The sequence below is a fragment of the Mya arenaria genome, chromosome 12 (genome assembly GCF_026914265.1).
Source record: "Mya arenaria isolate MELC-2E11 chromosome 12, ASM2691426v1".
Lineage (NCBI taxonomy): Eukaryota > Metazoa > Mollusca > Bivalvia > Myida > Myidae > Mya > Mya arenaria.
This window is the reverse complement of record NC_069133.1, coordinates 63,946,260-63,962,443: the sequence shown is the minus strand read 5'-3', so window position 1 is coordinate 63,962,443 and position 16,184 is coordinate 63,946,260. Positions and strand designations below refer to the sequence as shown.

Genomic DNA, 16,184 nt, shown 5'->3' with positions numbered 1-16,184 from the left:
AAATTCAGAAACTATTTTAAATCGTCATTTTTATATGAAATCTGCCTATGAAATATTCACACATTCTTTTGTTTCCAACTGCGTCAAATGTTTGATTATTTTTCGTTCATATAATATAAATTGGCGCCTTACGTTTCGCCTATTGCATTACAAATGACACGCGCCAGCGCACTTCCAGGAATACTGTTTGAAAGGAGCGTAGACCAATAAGAATAGCCACAAATCGTTCCCCATGTATCGCCTACCAGCACTTCAACAAAGCCGTCGTAAAGTCCGACACCGTCAACCAGACGAACATTTGTAATATCTGAAATAGAGTGTAGATAAATAAGCATATCATTTGTTAAACTCATTACGTACATGTAATCTCATGCTACTTTTAAGATGAGAGCTAATGATCTTTTTGGAAGACTATATTATTAAAATGTAATGTTTCTTATTAAAGCAGACGGCATTGTTGTATATATTAGTCAACTAATTAATTTGTTATTTGTCAAATCATTTGGTAAAAATATCATGTATTTTATTCTACTAACTTAAAGGTCCGCAAGAATTGTCCGTATGTATCCATGTTCCATTGTCAAGACACAAATATATGAAATTATAGTTGTAAGTGCCGTTGCTACATATGCCGTGGTACTCTTGCCCATACATCGTCAATGAAACGTTGCTAAAGTCTCCGTAGTAAAAATCTGCAGCTGTTGGACATACTGTAAAAAAGATAAACACCAAACCGCTACACCAAATATCTTTGCATACATAGCTAATGTACCAAATCATCAGAGTAAATTTGTATTACATTGTTTAACACTGATTTGACAAGACAGGATGCGAAACAAAACTCGAAACCTTTCATATACTTGTCAGTCAACAAAAAGCCGTGAAAAGTATCCGAATTACGTCGTAAACGTTCAAACGCTTCATATTTCGTAATATATCTATTATATGTAATGTTTTAAAAGTAGGATCGTATTTCATTTCACTCGTTTTCATAGAAGAACTATATTTTCACTCATAGATTCACTTAAATCACCATGTTTTCTGTTTATGTTGCACTTTTTCTCAGATGTATTCTCAATTAGGTATATTTTGTTGAATACCAGTGGAACGCATATCTCATTATTATGTACTCGTAAGTCAGTTATAAACATAAATTCAATTAATTTCATTTAAACATTTATGTTCAAGATAGTAAAAGTTTATAATCATAACAATTTAAACGTGCATTAAGACTATGAACATATCACTCTGGTCGCCATTTACTGCATTAAATATTTAAATGGTCGAACGTTAAGCAAATTAAAAGATATGGATAAACAGTGGATTCAAAACAGTTTCAAAGTGTGTTTGTTTTATCGTTTATAATCACTCTAACTATCAGAGATGAGTCTAATTCGTTTAAAGGTGGATCGTATTTTCAATACGCATACCACGCTTCGTGTTTGATATTTGGCCGAGTATTTTTAATAGGGTATTTTAGTTTATTAGCAACAAAGTCAGTCATTTTAAAATGGTATTAAATAGATGATAATATCGTTTCAAGTATTTGTTTTCGTTATGAGTTTGCTATTCTAAAGTGGAGTAATCTAACTAACTAAAAGTGTTTTCCTTCTAAATATGTTCTTTAAGTTGTTATATGATTACTGCATACTATGAAATAAATATATTCCTGTTTCAAAAGTTGTTGTTGTTTTTTTCACTTATAAAACCGAAAAGCATGAACAAAGCTGTTTGAGATGCATTAAAGTAAAGATGAAAAGAAAATCATAAAATTCAATGAGCATAGCATAGACTCATTAATTTTCAGTACAGCTGTATTCTAACCTGAGCATACGACAGCTACATCCTGATTATGGTTGCACTGTTCACCAGTTATACTGGAACAGTCGTCGATGGAAATTTCCGATCCAGAGCAAGCTAACTCATTGTAAAATATTGGGCCTGTTCCCTGTCCGTACCTTCTATCGGTGATAACTTGGATGGCACTTTGAAATCAAATAAAAAGGCTCAAGCTCACGACATTTAAATCAAGACAATACTTAATTTATTTAGGTCACTGAAAACTAGATGATACTATGGTAGGTCAAGAGACCTACCCTGGATTGGAAAAGCTAACTTTTGCCTAATGTCAAATATCTAAATAAAACCTTCAATGGGAGCCATATAACGCAATAAGATACTGAAGAAAAAGTAATCACTGTATCAATAAGTTAGACTAGAAAACAAGAATTAACATCTATATACCAGCTCAAGAGGAGTCTGGTATCAACGTTATCAAACCTTAACTAGTTGTTTTATAGAAAATATCTTAGATTGAATAACTTACGATAGATTTTGCGACAACATCTGACAGACAACTTGTGCATCGTTCATGCCAAATCCATCGCTACAGACCGTGCCCCAAATTCCGTTCACTCTTCTCTCGACACGTCCGTCAAGATTGCTGTAACCACCAGCGAGACGTATGTCAAGGTCACTAAAGTCATCTAGAAAAAAAGTTGATGGTAAATTTAGTTTACATATTGTTAAGAAGACATGTTTTTTCATTTGTTGATTTCAGTTCCAGTAATTGGCTACTTTCTAACAAATGTTAGCACCTTTTTTAATTCAAACAGTTCCAAGAAACGGATTATGCATTTGCATACTTTGAAAAAATAACCAGACACTGATATTTCTTGCAATACCATATACTCTACCCGTACTATTGATTTGCATAATCAAGTTAGTGCGCGCGCTTTGCATACAAAGTTACCACCTGAAAACTTTCCATAACATAACAAAACCTTTAAGGCAGTGTGTGTTATGTCTGTAAACTGTGTCAGATTGATAAAATATCATCAAAGTTATATACTAAAATAACAAATATCATAGTGCGATATTACAATTTCATTTTCACTGAAATATTTGTGTCTTAGAAAAGAATATATATATATATAGTAATAAGTATTAGAAATTCACGAGCAATACATATATCTCGGTTAGCCGGTTCTTCAGATACAACTACGCATTTAAATGAATATGTTAAGATTGATGAATATAACCTGTAGTAACGTTAAAGTTACCCTTTCATATTGCCTTATTGACTACTTACATTCTGTTTGCAAGGATGTCTGCGCTAGGACGACTTTGGTTACACAAGCAGCTGCAAATAAGAGAAGTTTAAATATCACCTTGAGTGCATTTTTATACCCGTACATTGCCGAACCTGACGCCAAATGTTACATTAAAACACGCAATAAAAACGAATATATTTATTCTATTTATAGAAGGAAGATTTATGAATGCCTTTAAAATAAATTTAAGAACATGTATTCGCACTGTCTTATTTCCTTACAAATTGTGACCGGCTTTAACAATTACCATTAACGTATCAATTACATTATCTATTCAATATTTATATACAAGCGCATTGTTTACCTTATGTGATCGTAAAACATTTTGTTAAATAACTTAGTCCCTGTATACCTTCATGGCAGTTATTCAGTTTTAGGTATACATTTTAGCGAGCAACCATTGTGATTAAATATTAACGAGTGCTCGGCTAATTTCGAAATATCATTTAAACAGACTAACTCTTCCTCATTGATCTTACATACGAAATATACATACTCACAAAAGAGTATTTAATTACATTCAATTGTGACATGACACAAGGCAATTTTAAGGTTTGTTTCACAAAATGTACAGTCTGAAATATAAATTTCTTAAAGCCAGATTCAAGACAGTTTTAGTGTAATCGAAATACAAATTACGAAAATTGTGTACAAAATATCAAGGAGATAAGTAAGGACATGAATTTTATAACTAAAGGGATTGAAAAAAGAAGTATCTAAATACAAGCAAAGATCCCCACACAAAGAGCAAGTATGTGGTGATAATAAAATAGAGACTTCATTAATTTTATGAACCATAGCATTTTTTTATACAAACAAGACGTAAAAAATCCTCAATAACCTTAAAAACACGAGCTGATCAACCCCTGATTAGTATCAAGCATGGTACATGTGTACACCTCAGATCACATGAATTTAATCTGATATTTAATGAAATACACTACTCGCAATGTACTTTAACTGCAGTTTTTAAAACTATTTGAACAATATTTTGTGCCGTATGAATATACCCCTTTTTCTCGAAGATGCAATTCGTTTCTTATGTGCTCAACATATTTCTCGTTTGGTTTCCAATGGACGACGTCATTTAATTATGTTATATTTAGATATGTTTTTGCCTATGCAGATAGATAAGTACTATTCTTGTGTCGATTTTCATAGTTGTAGGTAACCGACTCTTATATATGAGATGTTGTCTTACCACAGTAAACGAGAATGTGAAGTAGTCTTCCTCCGACCATAGTCGTTAGTGGTCGAGTCTAAACCAAACACAGAAAAAAAAACAATCAACAAAGTAAGATAAGCAATACAAGAAGAGATATATATTTTTCAAATGAATATCAAAAGACTTTTTAATAATAGCAATCATAACCAGAATGCAATCCCAATTAAATAACTGTTTTGTTGCTAGATCAAAAATACATATAAACATAAATGGAGTTTCTGTTTAGCATTACATGATCAAACTTTTATTTAAAACAAGTCCTAAAAATAATAATCAAAACGTTAATGAAATGCAGTCTAAACTTACAAATTTAAAATCAAATGACGTCATAGCGGAAGAGGGAAACAGTTAATACGGTTGACCGGGGGAATTGTTTAATGGTTCAAACCAAATTGAAAGCTTTCGTGTAAAAAAAGCAAAATTACCATGTTTGTATTTATATTAAGAATCAGGTAATAATAGTGACAGTAATATCTTTTGAGGTGAAGTCGCGTTAAAAATTAGCGCACTTTAAAGCGACGTGATAAAGATATAATATCACTTCCGTAATCATTCAATATAAATGTGTTAAACTCGAGAAGGCTCGATATAGTTAATGACAACTCCAGTTAAAACCTACAACATTATACATAAATATTTCTAACTTCATATATTAACTTTGATACATATATACACATTTTCATAGAAACTAAAATGTGTGTTGCTGTAAGCAAGTTCGCTAATCAATACTGGAAAATCAGTGAAATATTTGAAACAAAAACAATATCACACTCACATAAATGATACGATATCAAACGATGTGAAACAAAATAAAAGATCCTGATCTTAACATGTTTTATTTAATTTGAAAATTAAGATTTTATATGAATAATGGTTTTGAATAAATATCAGTGAAACAATTAGTAAACACTATAAAACACATATTATTTAACAAATATTCAACTTACTCACGAATGTTAGTTTAAATAGTCCAAAACTTCAATGAGGAAGCATGCCAAACCTCTCGAGAGCGAGCGAGGTGAATACAAATCTGGAGGGAAATCAGGAAGTACAAGTAACTTGATAGCTATTGAAGTTGCTGGTCTGTTAATCATGAAGAAAGGACCATTTTAAATGCACAGGCGTTTGTCATTGAGTGGGTTGCAGGTTATAATGTATTTTTATTCAGTTTTGCAATTATCCAATTCAAACTGTCAAGTTCAAATAAAACTTCTTATCGGCTCCATGTTTCATGTTGACAATAACAATGCGAATATGCATGCATTCCAATACTGAAGACAACTGTTTGAAATCAAAGGTATGAGCTATCTTGCGCCTTATTTTATTACATTATTCATTTATCATGAAGCTTTGGTGACACTTAACATTAGTGTGCGCAGATCGCCCTCCACTTAGCTGATAAATAGCTGATTAATTTTGTTTTAAAGGAATTAAGTTAGTACGTTTTAACTGAAAAACACATGAATTGTTTTAAAATATAAATATTTTAGTTAACATCATTTGTAACAAGTAAGTTTATTAGGTAAGTAATCGATGTAACAGAGCATGACAACAAGACGTCGCAATTACTGTGACCACCGCTAACGCCGTTGCGTTCAAAAATGAGTGCGCTTATTGGTTATATTACCCCTATCAACACTGCGCCAACTTTGGCCTTATCAGCCCAACATGTCTTAAGTCTTTGTAAAATAAGTGTTGTCGCCAGTATATGTACCAAAACTATCAATACAGAGACGAAGAGAAAAATGATTTTATGGACGTCCTTGTCTTTTCTAATGCCGCTGCAGCTGGTCGCTGTTATACAATTCTTGTCAATACGACGCCAAATTTTAGTGAGGAATAATGCAATCATATCAATCGATAAAGTGTAAAGTTGGATTCATAAAACAATTAGATTGAAATACAGGCATGTAATGCGATCCTAGTTGTGTGCAAAACTCATTCGAAAGCATCCTTTGCTCGATGAAATACTCAACACACTCCTAACATAAACAATAAACTTCTTTTGTGCTGACAAGAATACCATATTTCCGAGCATCAATAGATACATTGGGATAAAAAATTACGTCCATATTAACATTTGCGTTGTATTGAAATCAATGCTTCTCCTCAAGTTATAAATATCCAAATTTTAAATATAATTGCACACCTAATTGAAAAAAACAAACAACAATTGTCCCCTCGAAACTGATAAAGTCTTAATCTTACCAGAAAACTCATGATGCTAAATGAGTTCCATGAATTGTTTATGTGTAAGATCGAATATTTACCTCTTAGTAACCAAGGACAAATCTTATTTTTCTTGTTTACATGAACAAGAAAACCTGTTTTCGTAACATGCACGTACAGCGAAAATAGGGTTTCTTGGATAAACCCTGAGACAACTAACACACTCCAACATGCTCCCCTTTACTTTTATGAAGAAAAAACACACATTATACAGTATATAGAATATCGTTGTTGTTTATCTATTAAAAAGCATTTTACAACGGAATTGCTATCACAAAAATTATTGACGATGTTGTCCGAGGTCTCGGTAGAAATGCTCACCTCTTATTCTTACCGGCCAAACATTGTCATTTACTTTAGCTAAACAGCGCCCTCTATCAAAACTGACCTTTCCAGTTTAGGTCAGGATATTTTGATAAAGCAGTTCTAAGATATACAATGTTACGCAGAGAACTATATATATAATGAGTGTGTGCAAAACATAAAATTTAATGGTATAGTTATACTTACGAGTGGATTGTGGATTTAATTCAGGGCATCTTTTAAAGACGCAAATAGTTTCTTTAAAAGGCATGTTTAATGGACAATAATTTCTAACGATAACAATGAACTAGGAAGTGAAAGACTTGAATAACGACAGCCAATTATATATATTTATACAAAAAGATATGTTTGCCAACTGGTATTTCAATACCTAGCTCATGATAGATTCATCTTATGTTTCCAAATTTGTACACCAAGTTTATTTTATCGATATCATCTATCTTATGACGCGTAAAGTTTCAAATATAAAACGTGAGCGATGGATATTGAATAACCTTTCTTTACAACAATTCAAAAGGACACATTGAGGATTTGAAATATTAGCCTTATGAGGTAACACAAAGCTAGGATCTGCCCAAGCATGATATAACAGTATATCAAGAAATTGCAGGGTACGACAAACTGGCATCAAAGTTTGCCCACCAATAGACACAACAAGTCGACTGTTGCTGGTGGTGATATGGGGGGACAAAATCCCCCCTCCTCAAATTGACACAATATGACGAATGTTGCTGGTTGTTAGATGTCATGATATCCCGCAAGCATAAATAAAAGCATTATGCCAACTGTGCAGGAGGTTATAAAAGGAACATCTCGCTGGTTGAACTTTGGTATCAAAATACATACCTTCTTAAACACGAACAATAACTCAGAAGTTCCAAAGCCTAGTAAGTTTGGGAATACCTGGTGGTTCCAATCACAGCAACAGCTGTACAATACAGCCCACATTAAGGGGAAGCAAGAGGTATTGTAAATACTTTCGGGATCAAGAAGTAACGTTTCAAGTAAGCGTTATCAGAAATAGCATGTCAAAATTATAATAAGATGTAATACTTCATGATTTTCGATCATTTGTAAAATTAATTAACAATAACTGTATGGCTATTAATGCATACCTTATAATAATTGCACAGTTGTTTTATCTTCATAAACACTGTTGAACTGTTTCAATTACCAATTGTTTATCCCGGTTTGCAGTCAAGCTTAGGAGCTTCTTAATTATTTGTAATGAAATAAACATCAATAATCCAAAACGTCTCTATAATAAGATTTATGTGGCAAAAGTATAATACAATTTTCTTCAACTATATCAGATGCTTGCCTAAGAGCGGTGGGCAATTACCGTTTGAGCCAGGAAGGTTTGAAAGTTAATTAAAGCTTCTGCATGACTTCACAATCTGTGCAGGAAAAGGCGGCTTCCAGAGGATGTTCAAGTAGAGGAAGGGACACTCGCTGTAAAAGATGGTACATGCTTTTCGAGCGAAGCTCTCTATAAAGACTCGTTAATTTGTTTCAGGGAGAAATGCTAAATACAGCTCACATTGGGTAATTGTAGTCACGCTATGTCTATCGTCAATTGTACATTTCTATCTGTCTGTTTGTCTGCATCCATCCCTGTGTGCATCCTGGCAATATTGTCCGTTGCACAACTTAAACTAGTCGTTGACGTATTGATCGCAAACTTCATGTACAGATAGATATCATTGAGTTGAAGTGCAGTGCATAAAACATGTCTCTCTTTGCTGTGATTTTAAGTAAATGCCTTTTGTTTCCATTCATAATTCTCGTTCTCATACATAACACGAAAAGTCTATCATTTTTTTACTTCAAACTTCATAAACAGAAAGAGTGCACCGGAACCATAACTCTGGCTGCATTGTTTTCATACAAGTAAATATTATTATTGAAATGTGTATTGCTCAGGGAAAATAATCCTAGGTATGGCTTTGTTTTTCAAAAGGAAACATGATATTTATGAAGTTTAAATAAAAACAAAATATCAAGGTATTCACTTGAACCATCATATATAAATGACACACACAATGGTCCTGCCTTCGGATACCATTATACGCATATAAATTGTTTTGAGGCTACATGCTGTGCGCAAGAACCAAAAATCTGTGTTTGCTTCTTACAGAAATATTATACGCGGCCTGAAGACCGCGTTTATGGGAATACATGCTTATAAACAATTCGTATGGACAGGTATGTACGGATAACTTGTAGATTGTAAGAAAAGTGAGACTAAGTAATAATACATTTTTTCAACTTTTCTTAAACTATGTTGTAAAGAAACCATCAATGACCGTACATAATTAAACACCGGTAAAAACATGTTTTATAAAGACATGATAGTCAGACGGCTATAACGAAAATCAACAAAATTAGTCGCTTTGAATGTGACTGGTCGCAGCTATTATTTCCCTTTGTCAGCATCGTGCTTGAAAATCAGTAATTATCGCTAGTTATGCGCATAATGTCGTATGTTTCACGACAAGGTTCATGGGGTATCAGTATAGCGCTTAGCAGCAGACAACTCGAGTATTCCATTGTGATATACACATGTAGAGTGACTCCTCTTGTAAGTATGTACACTGCATCTATCTGATAGCCTTATATAACAGCGATAAGCTAAGATTGCTGAATTAGGTAGACATAAAACGAGTACGCACCTGGTAAACGACCTTTTATGAAAAAATTTCTCTTAAATTGTCGCTTATTTCACTTACTTATTAACACATTTAAACTATATTTATCTTTATTCGAAGTGTGATAAAAAATATAAATTCTAAACCTATTCACCCGCTACTTTGATGTCTTGCATGAACAGTCGTATTGAGTTCCATTATTAAATAACAATATTTTGTAGAGCGGATGTTTAGACTTTATGTAATATGCATTTCTTATTGCGAATGTTTTGACTTCATATAAATATGCATCTGTTATTGTTGATGCATGTCTTTAAAAAAATATTCACAAGTTAAAATTATAATAACATGACAAATAATCTTTACAACACTGTTAGAACTGACTGTATAGCCATATTCAGCATGAAAACATGAATACTGCATTTATGAGTCTATTTGACAGTAAAATGATAAATTAATGAAAACATAGATTTTAGGTGCCAAAAATCGAAATATCTGAAACACTAGTAAGATGTGAAGACTATTTCAATTATATGAAAGAACGGTCTATTCCTCTTAAAGCTTAAATAATTTCATCCTATTCAGTGATACTTTTAACCACTCCATGTTCAGAATCACGCGCTCATATTGCGGTAGCTCTAAAAACAACCGTTTAAAAAATAATGTAAGCCCTCATTCAGTACATGGGAAATGATCTGATACTGATGCATCAAATACTTATACAAGACTGAAACCATTTAAACATGACTTAATCACTCGAACAATAAAGGAAATCGACACTAGAGATGTATGACGTATAAGTGTTCTTATGCGTGTAGCAACAGGAACATGGTATTAAATGCAGATTAGTTTATATCTTATTTTCGAATTTTATCTCGGACTAGTAAAATCGCTCCCAAACATCATTTTCCTCGTACTATCGTACATTTAATTTTAAAGGGTCTGCAATGTACACAAACCTGTATGACGTAGCGCACGAAAGGAAGTCCGCACGTACACGTACCCGTATAATTACAATTTTTAACCACTCTATAATCTATTTTGTACTTTCAATAAACTTTACTTGTATATAGAGAAAATAGAACACAAGTTTATTTCATCAGGACATTTACATCAATGAAATAGGATGTCGTAACAAATTATTATTTTAGTTTGTCAACATTTCATTTTCTTGCTGTTTTCATATATTAATGATAATTTAATTAAATTTTATAAGAGTGATTAGTTAAAAATAGAATCTAATTTAGAAAAGTTATTAAGAAATGTTATCTAAAAATCAGGAAAATACGATATAAAGCTTAACAACACAACATAGTACTAACACTTCTTGAATAACAAAGTGATTAACTGATTCTCTGAGTAAATATTTTGTATACGAAAATAAAAAAAAGGTTCTGTAACACAATTCAACAATGCAATACTTTTATATATGTGTGTTCGAGTACAATAATAGCGATGTATATATTAATTTCTAAAATCCTATTTCTAACAGAAGTTGCATCCAATCAATAAATGAAACTCGTTTCTTATGCATTATTATATAGGCACATTCTGCGTTCAACATCTGCCTTATTTCCACAACCATTTCTATATTAAGCTAATGTGATGATAATCTGCGTTAATAAATCTAAATATATGTACAAAAATACATAAAAGTTCGGTTGAAATTCAAAAAATATTGTTTTGTTTTTGAATAACGCTTTCCAAATGTTGAACAAAAACGTCTCCTATTATTTGTGTAATAAGTGGAACAAAACTTGAATAACAAACTCCTTGTGCGATTGGAATATCCAAAATTACTGAACAAAGTATTAACATATTAAAGTATGTATAACAATAAAATATCGTATATTGATACTTTACGTTGAAAAAAGCATTGTCTTAAACAAACTCACATTGTGCTACAGTTTATTAATATCAATTGTTTCAGGCATATACCAAGTAAGTTATTTTATAGTGACTTGTGTATATTTTCAATACAAACATAAAGTAAATTTAACACCCGGCCCAGTTTGCCTATAACGTAAATCCATGATCAAACATTAAAGTTTATGTCAAAGTGCAGTAAATTGAAAATATGTTCTTACCTATTATGTTAGAGTCAAGTATGTATATAGGATGGATATAACCATGGTGTAAGCAATGATCGTATACAGTGGTATTTATACGAAAAGATAGTTCCATATAGTATGCTATCACAAATAGACAAAAACAAGTACATATGAAAGCAAACAAATAACCTTTTCGCAACAAATATAAATTCTGGTTATATATAAAGATATAAACACGCACACGCACACGCACGCACACACGCACACACACACACACACACACGCATTAAACTTATACATTTTCAGAAAATAAGCTTAGTAAACAGTTCCCCTGGTGAGGCTCTATGAATGGTGTTTTCAGAATGTGTATATGAATTCCTCAAAATTAAAAAAAAAATCCATTCTTAGAAATGTTAGTGTTTTTCAGTGAAGTCTCAGTACTGTGCCAAGTACGTTGCCTGTTGTTGCTCCCTGGTCCTGGCTGATACAACTCGTGGCAGGTGATACGGATATACAAACTGAAAAGTATGTTTAAACGTATTAAGGTAAAGAAACAAGTAAGATACCACAGTAATTTGTGTGCAATATTTCAATACAATTAATAATTAAATAAACATTGTAAAACATATGACGGAGTTCTCATTAAAAGGAAAACAAGCAAGGTTTAATCGGTTTTGTTTTATGCGATTCAAAAACTGTCGACGAGGGTAATACGGCAATACGCTCTTAGTCCGGCTGCCAAATGGGGTTTTTAAGACAAACCTTGCATGGCTGTTCATGGGAAATGTTTTTGCTAATTTTCATAGCCGGACCATCGATTGATGTCCTCGCATCAACTTTAGTGACCGTTTTGCGTAGCAATACGTACCAAAGCCTAGTTCATTCGAAATCATTCATGCTGTATTTTGTTAAAAACAACTTAGACTCGATTCACTTCTGAAGACAACGAATGTGTTTTTGATAACCTGTCGAAGGATAGAGAAATAGTCAAGGTCCATTAATGAGCTTGATTGTACTTCTCTTCACATTGAACAAAACAATCACATAACAGTTACGACTAATTTGAAAACCTTATCGGAATTACTGTCCTTCCCATTTTCTAACGACTCATATTCAGTAGTGGTCTAGATCAATGTAAATGCAAATGCCGTCAAGAGTACGAATGCCAACGAATACTAACGATTAAGACGCACATTCGCGTAACGATCTCGGGTCTATTTCAGCAGCGTTGGGATAACTCCACAGTCAGTAACATCGATTAATCGAAGTCTACCGTGTATCAAACCAATGCACAACATTGAAAGAAATTTTCTTACATTTTTGTTGCCATATTGGACAACATTTACTTTTTACGATCTATATAAAGTCTTTGTGACTTTTATGATCTAAACTGAGTTATTTCGGCTTTTTATGATCTAGAAGATGGAGCTCTTGCGGCTTTGTACGATGTAGATTGCGTTACTGCGTATGTGTACGATCAAGCTTGAGTTAATGTACATTTAGGTACTGAGGATGTGTACGATCTAGCTGAAGTTACTTTGGATATTTACTATCTAGTTTCAGTTACTGCCGCTTTGTACGAACTAGCTTCAGTTACCGCGGCTTTGTGCGATCTAAAATGAGTTACTGTGGATTTATACGACCGACATGGAGTTACTACGGCTTGATACTATCTAGATGCAGTTACTCCGGCTTTGTTCGATCAATATTGATTTATTGTAGATTCATTATATATAGCTTGAGTAACTGCAGCTTTATGCGATCTAGTGCGATCTAGCTTGAGTTGTTGCGCCTTTAAACAATATTGATTGAGTAGCTTTGTGAGAATGTTTTAGGTTTTTGTATGATTATATGAACGAGTTTGTACGATAAGGTGCGATAAGATGTGACAGGGGTACGGTATGATCACGACAAAGTACGATATATGGCCACGTACCTCTGCTGTTGTTTTTAGCATTTAAACAAAACCATTATAATAGTACGTGTTTTTGATGTTTAAACAAGTCGTATTTTATCCGTGCGAACTAACATGTCACAGTTTATTTTGTCGGCGTCAGCAAGCGGGAGCATACGACAGTAGGCAGCAATAGTGTTAAGTGTTGCTTTGCTAGACCATTACTTTGGCGTATGCCCCTCGCCGAAACTGGTGGCAAAATTCATAACAGTGCACAGGGTTATTTATCCACTTACATAATAATATAGCATATATAAAACAAAAACTTGAAACAAACGTACATAACTTAATATGTCCAATGATTTATCTAAATCAATGTTAACAAAAATGTTACATACTGTGTTTTCTCGTCCGTAATTAAGGGCCTTTGTTCTCCATGAGGTGTAACGAGGGTCAGTCGCTGCTACAAGAACATGAAAGAAGGATTTATGAAAGTCTGTGAATTTGATTTTTAGTTTGTTAACATAAATGGCATGACAAGGGCAAAATGCAATTTATTCAAATTTAATGACGTGTATGTGTTAGTACTATATCAAAACAACTGTGCTAAATGTTTGGGTGTAAATTATCATTATAATTATTAGTGACGAATGTAAAAAGTTTAACATTCGAATAAATAATTTATAAGTGAAGTTGTATAAATTTAAACATTCGAATGCTCAATTTATAAGTTACGAGTGTATGAAAAAATAGAATTATTAATATCTATGAGACGGGTATGTACAGTTGACATTAACTTATCATTGTACAATTGAATGGTGTATATGGTTAAAAAATCTAATTGTTATTATATAAAAGTGAAGGAGTGTATAAAGTTAAAAACTTGAATGATCATTTGCTAAAGGACAGTGTTTAAAGTAAAACAAATAATCAAATTATCACTATATAAGTAAAAGGTTTATACAGTTTAACATTCGAGTTATCATCATAAAAGTGACGAGTTTATACAGTTTAACATTTGAATGTCACCCTACCAACGTTTTCTTTCCAAGGGGGCCAAACATTCATCTGTTTGTCGGCTGATGCTGCCGAACCACGCCGCCTGCAAAAGTGAAATTGACAAAAAAATGGTTTGAAAATAAGAAGTTTTTCAGTAATACATCTGTCCATGTCAGTGTATTTGTGACATATATCCCAAATGCCATTCAATGTCAAAGTATTTAATAAAGATCGTTTTGTACGTTAAGTTACCTTCCTTTACCTTTCTTAATAAATATATATATATATATATAATTGACCTTAAAGTATTTAACACCTCAAAACTTTAGAGGCCCTTCGTTGTCTTAACCCATGATGCCCATAATTGTGTATACCACTGATCTCGTTTTTGGCGGAAATCACTGATGCCCATCCCTGTCTATACCACTGATGTGACGGCTGGTATATACCACTGATGTCGCTCCCTGCCGATAACACTGATGTTTCTCCTTGCCGATACTACTGCTGTCTCTCTTTGATGTCCCTCCTTACAGTGACGATTAATAAGACAAAAGGAAATATTAAGATATATTTTTTTTTTACCTAAACGATAAATCTATTGCTTTTCGCTATTACCTATGAAGATTGCCAAAGCGTGCCTTTCGGTTCCTGGTGTAAACAACAATAGTGGTGATGATGACCATAACGGCTATACAGAAGACACTGAGACCAACTGTTACTCCTACTACAACTGCATAGTTGTCTAAAAGTAGATCATTGTTCGATATATTATGTAAAGCAGTGTTGTATATAAACAGGTATTATTAACTACGGATGCTATTTTTATACTACTAGTATTAGACTATCAGCATGCCAGAAGTGGCCATAAAACAATAAACATGTGGACATTATTATCAAATAAATTGGAAATGGATAACAAATAATTATATATAGTTTGATTGTATGGCATTATAGGAGTATTTCCATATTTTTGAAGACATTTTCCATTTCAACATCATGACAGAAGTATGCTAAATATTGATTTTGGTATATCAACGAAACGCACACATTTCATATTGAAAACATTGATATGCGTAATTATATAGCTACTGCGTTTCCATTGATATCTTGGTATTGCCCTAAATAGAAAGCAGTTCAACTCGAACTAACCCGAGGTTGGCAACAGTTGACACATGGGTTCACTCCCTTCCATGACGCATTCAAATCCGGATTCACAACCACCAAGTGCTTGTTCATATAGTCCGCACAAGTCGTCATTCTTGTATGACTCTGGAAATAGTATTTGGATTTCTCCTTCCGTATTGACACGATAAACATTGATAAACATTGATGTATAAAGCCAACGGTGCCAGGTGCAAAGCCACTCAGGTACACGCACGGGCAATCGTTTTCTTCGTAGGAACGTTACATTGATAGGTAAACATAGATAGTATATACATTGGACAGAAAAATATTTATTTTTAACTGAATTTATGCTTTTATGGACTATTTCCACTGAGCAAACCCCATGGTGGCTTATCTTGTTCCGTATGTATATAACAATATTCAAATAGTATGGTGCAATACATTCATGAAGAGCGGCCTTTGAAAACATACTGTGCATACAACGTAAGAAAATTAGGAGGTACTATATACGAGGGGTGATCCAGAATTATGTGGACTTCTTACATATTTTTTTTATATTTATTGTCTAAATTATTT

The 16,184-nt window shown here is 33.0% G+C and overlaps 2 protein-coding genes across 5 annotated transcripts in view; both read right to left on the bottom strand.

Moving 5' to 3' along the window:
- Nucleotides 1-5,383, bottom strand: part of LOC128211460 (uncharacterized) — a 52,719-nt gene extending 47,336 nt beyond the window's left edge. For 3 of the 4 annotated variants that reach the window (XM_052916273.1, XM_052916275.1, XM_052916277.1), the window contains exons 1-7: nt 5,286-5,383; nt 4,315-4,372; nt 3,092-3,142; nt 2,327-2,486; nt 1,825-1,985; nt 537-710; nt 133-307 (exon numbers count right to left, since the gene is read on the bottom strand). In XM_052916273.1, coding sequence (XP_052772233.1) covers nt 133-307; nt 537-710; nt 1,825-1,985; nt 2,327-2,486; nt 3,092-3,142; nt 4,315-4,354 — 761 coding nt within the window. In that variant the 5' untranslated portion in view covers nt 4,355-4,372; nt 5,286-5,383. The remainder of the gene's footprint in view (nt 1-132; nt 308-536; nt 711-1,824; nt 1,986-2,326; nt 2,487-3,091; nt 3,143-4,314; nt 4,373-5,285) is intronic. The other variant, XM_052916274.1, reaches the window with a different exon arrangement.
- Nucleotides 5,384-10,754: 5,371 nt separating this feature from the next.
- Nucleotides 10,755-16,184, bottom strand: part of LOC128210878 (uncharacterized) — a 58,235-nt gene continuing 52,805 nt past the window's right edge. The window contains 5 exon segments of the mRNA XM_052915232.1: nt 10,755-12,108; nt 13,883-13,947; nt 14,519-14,586; nt 15,099-15,225; nt 15,633-15,752. Of these exon segments, the coding sequence (XP_052771192.1) occupies nt 12,025-12,108; nt 13,883-13,947; nt 14,519-14,586; nt 15,099-15,225; nt 15,633-15,752 (464 nt within the window). The 3' untranslated portion in view covers nt 10,755-12,024.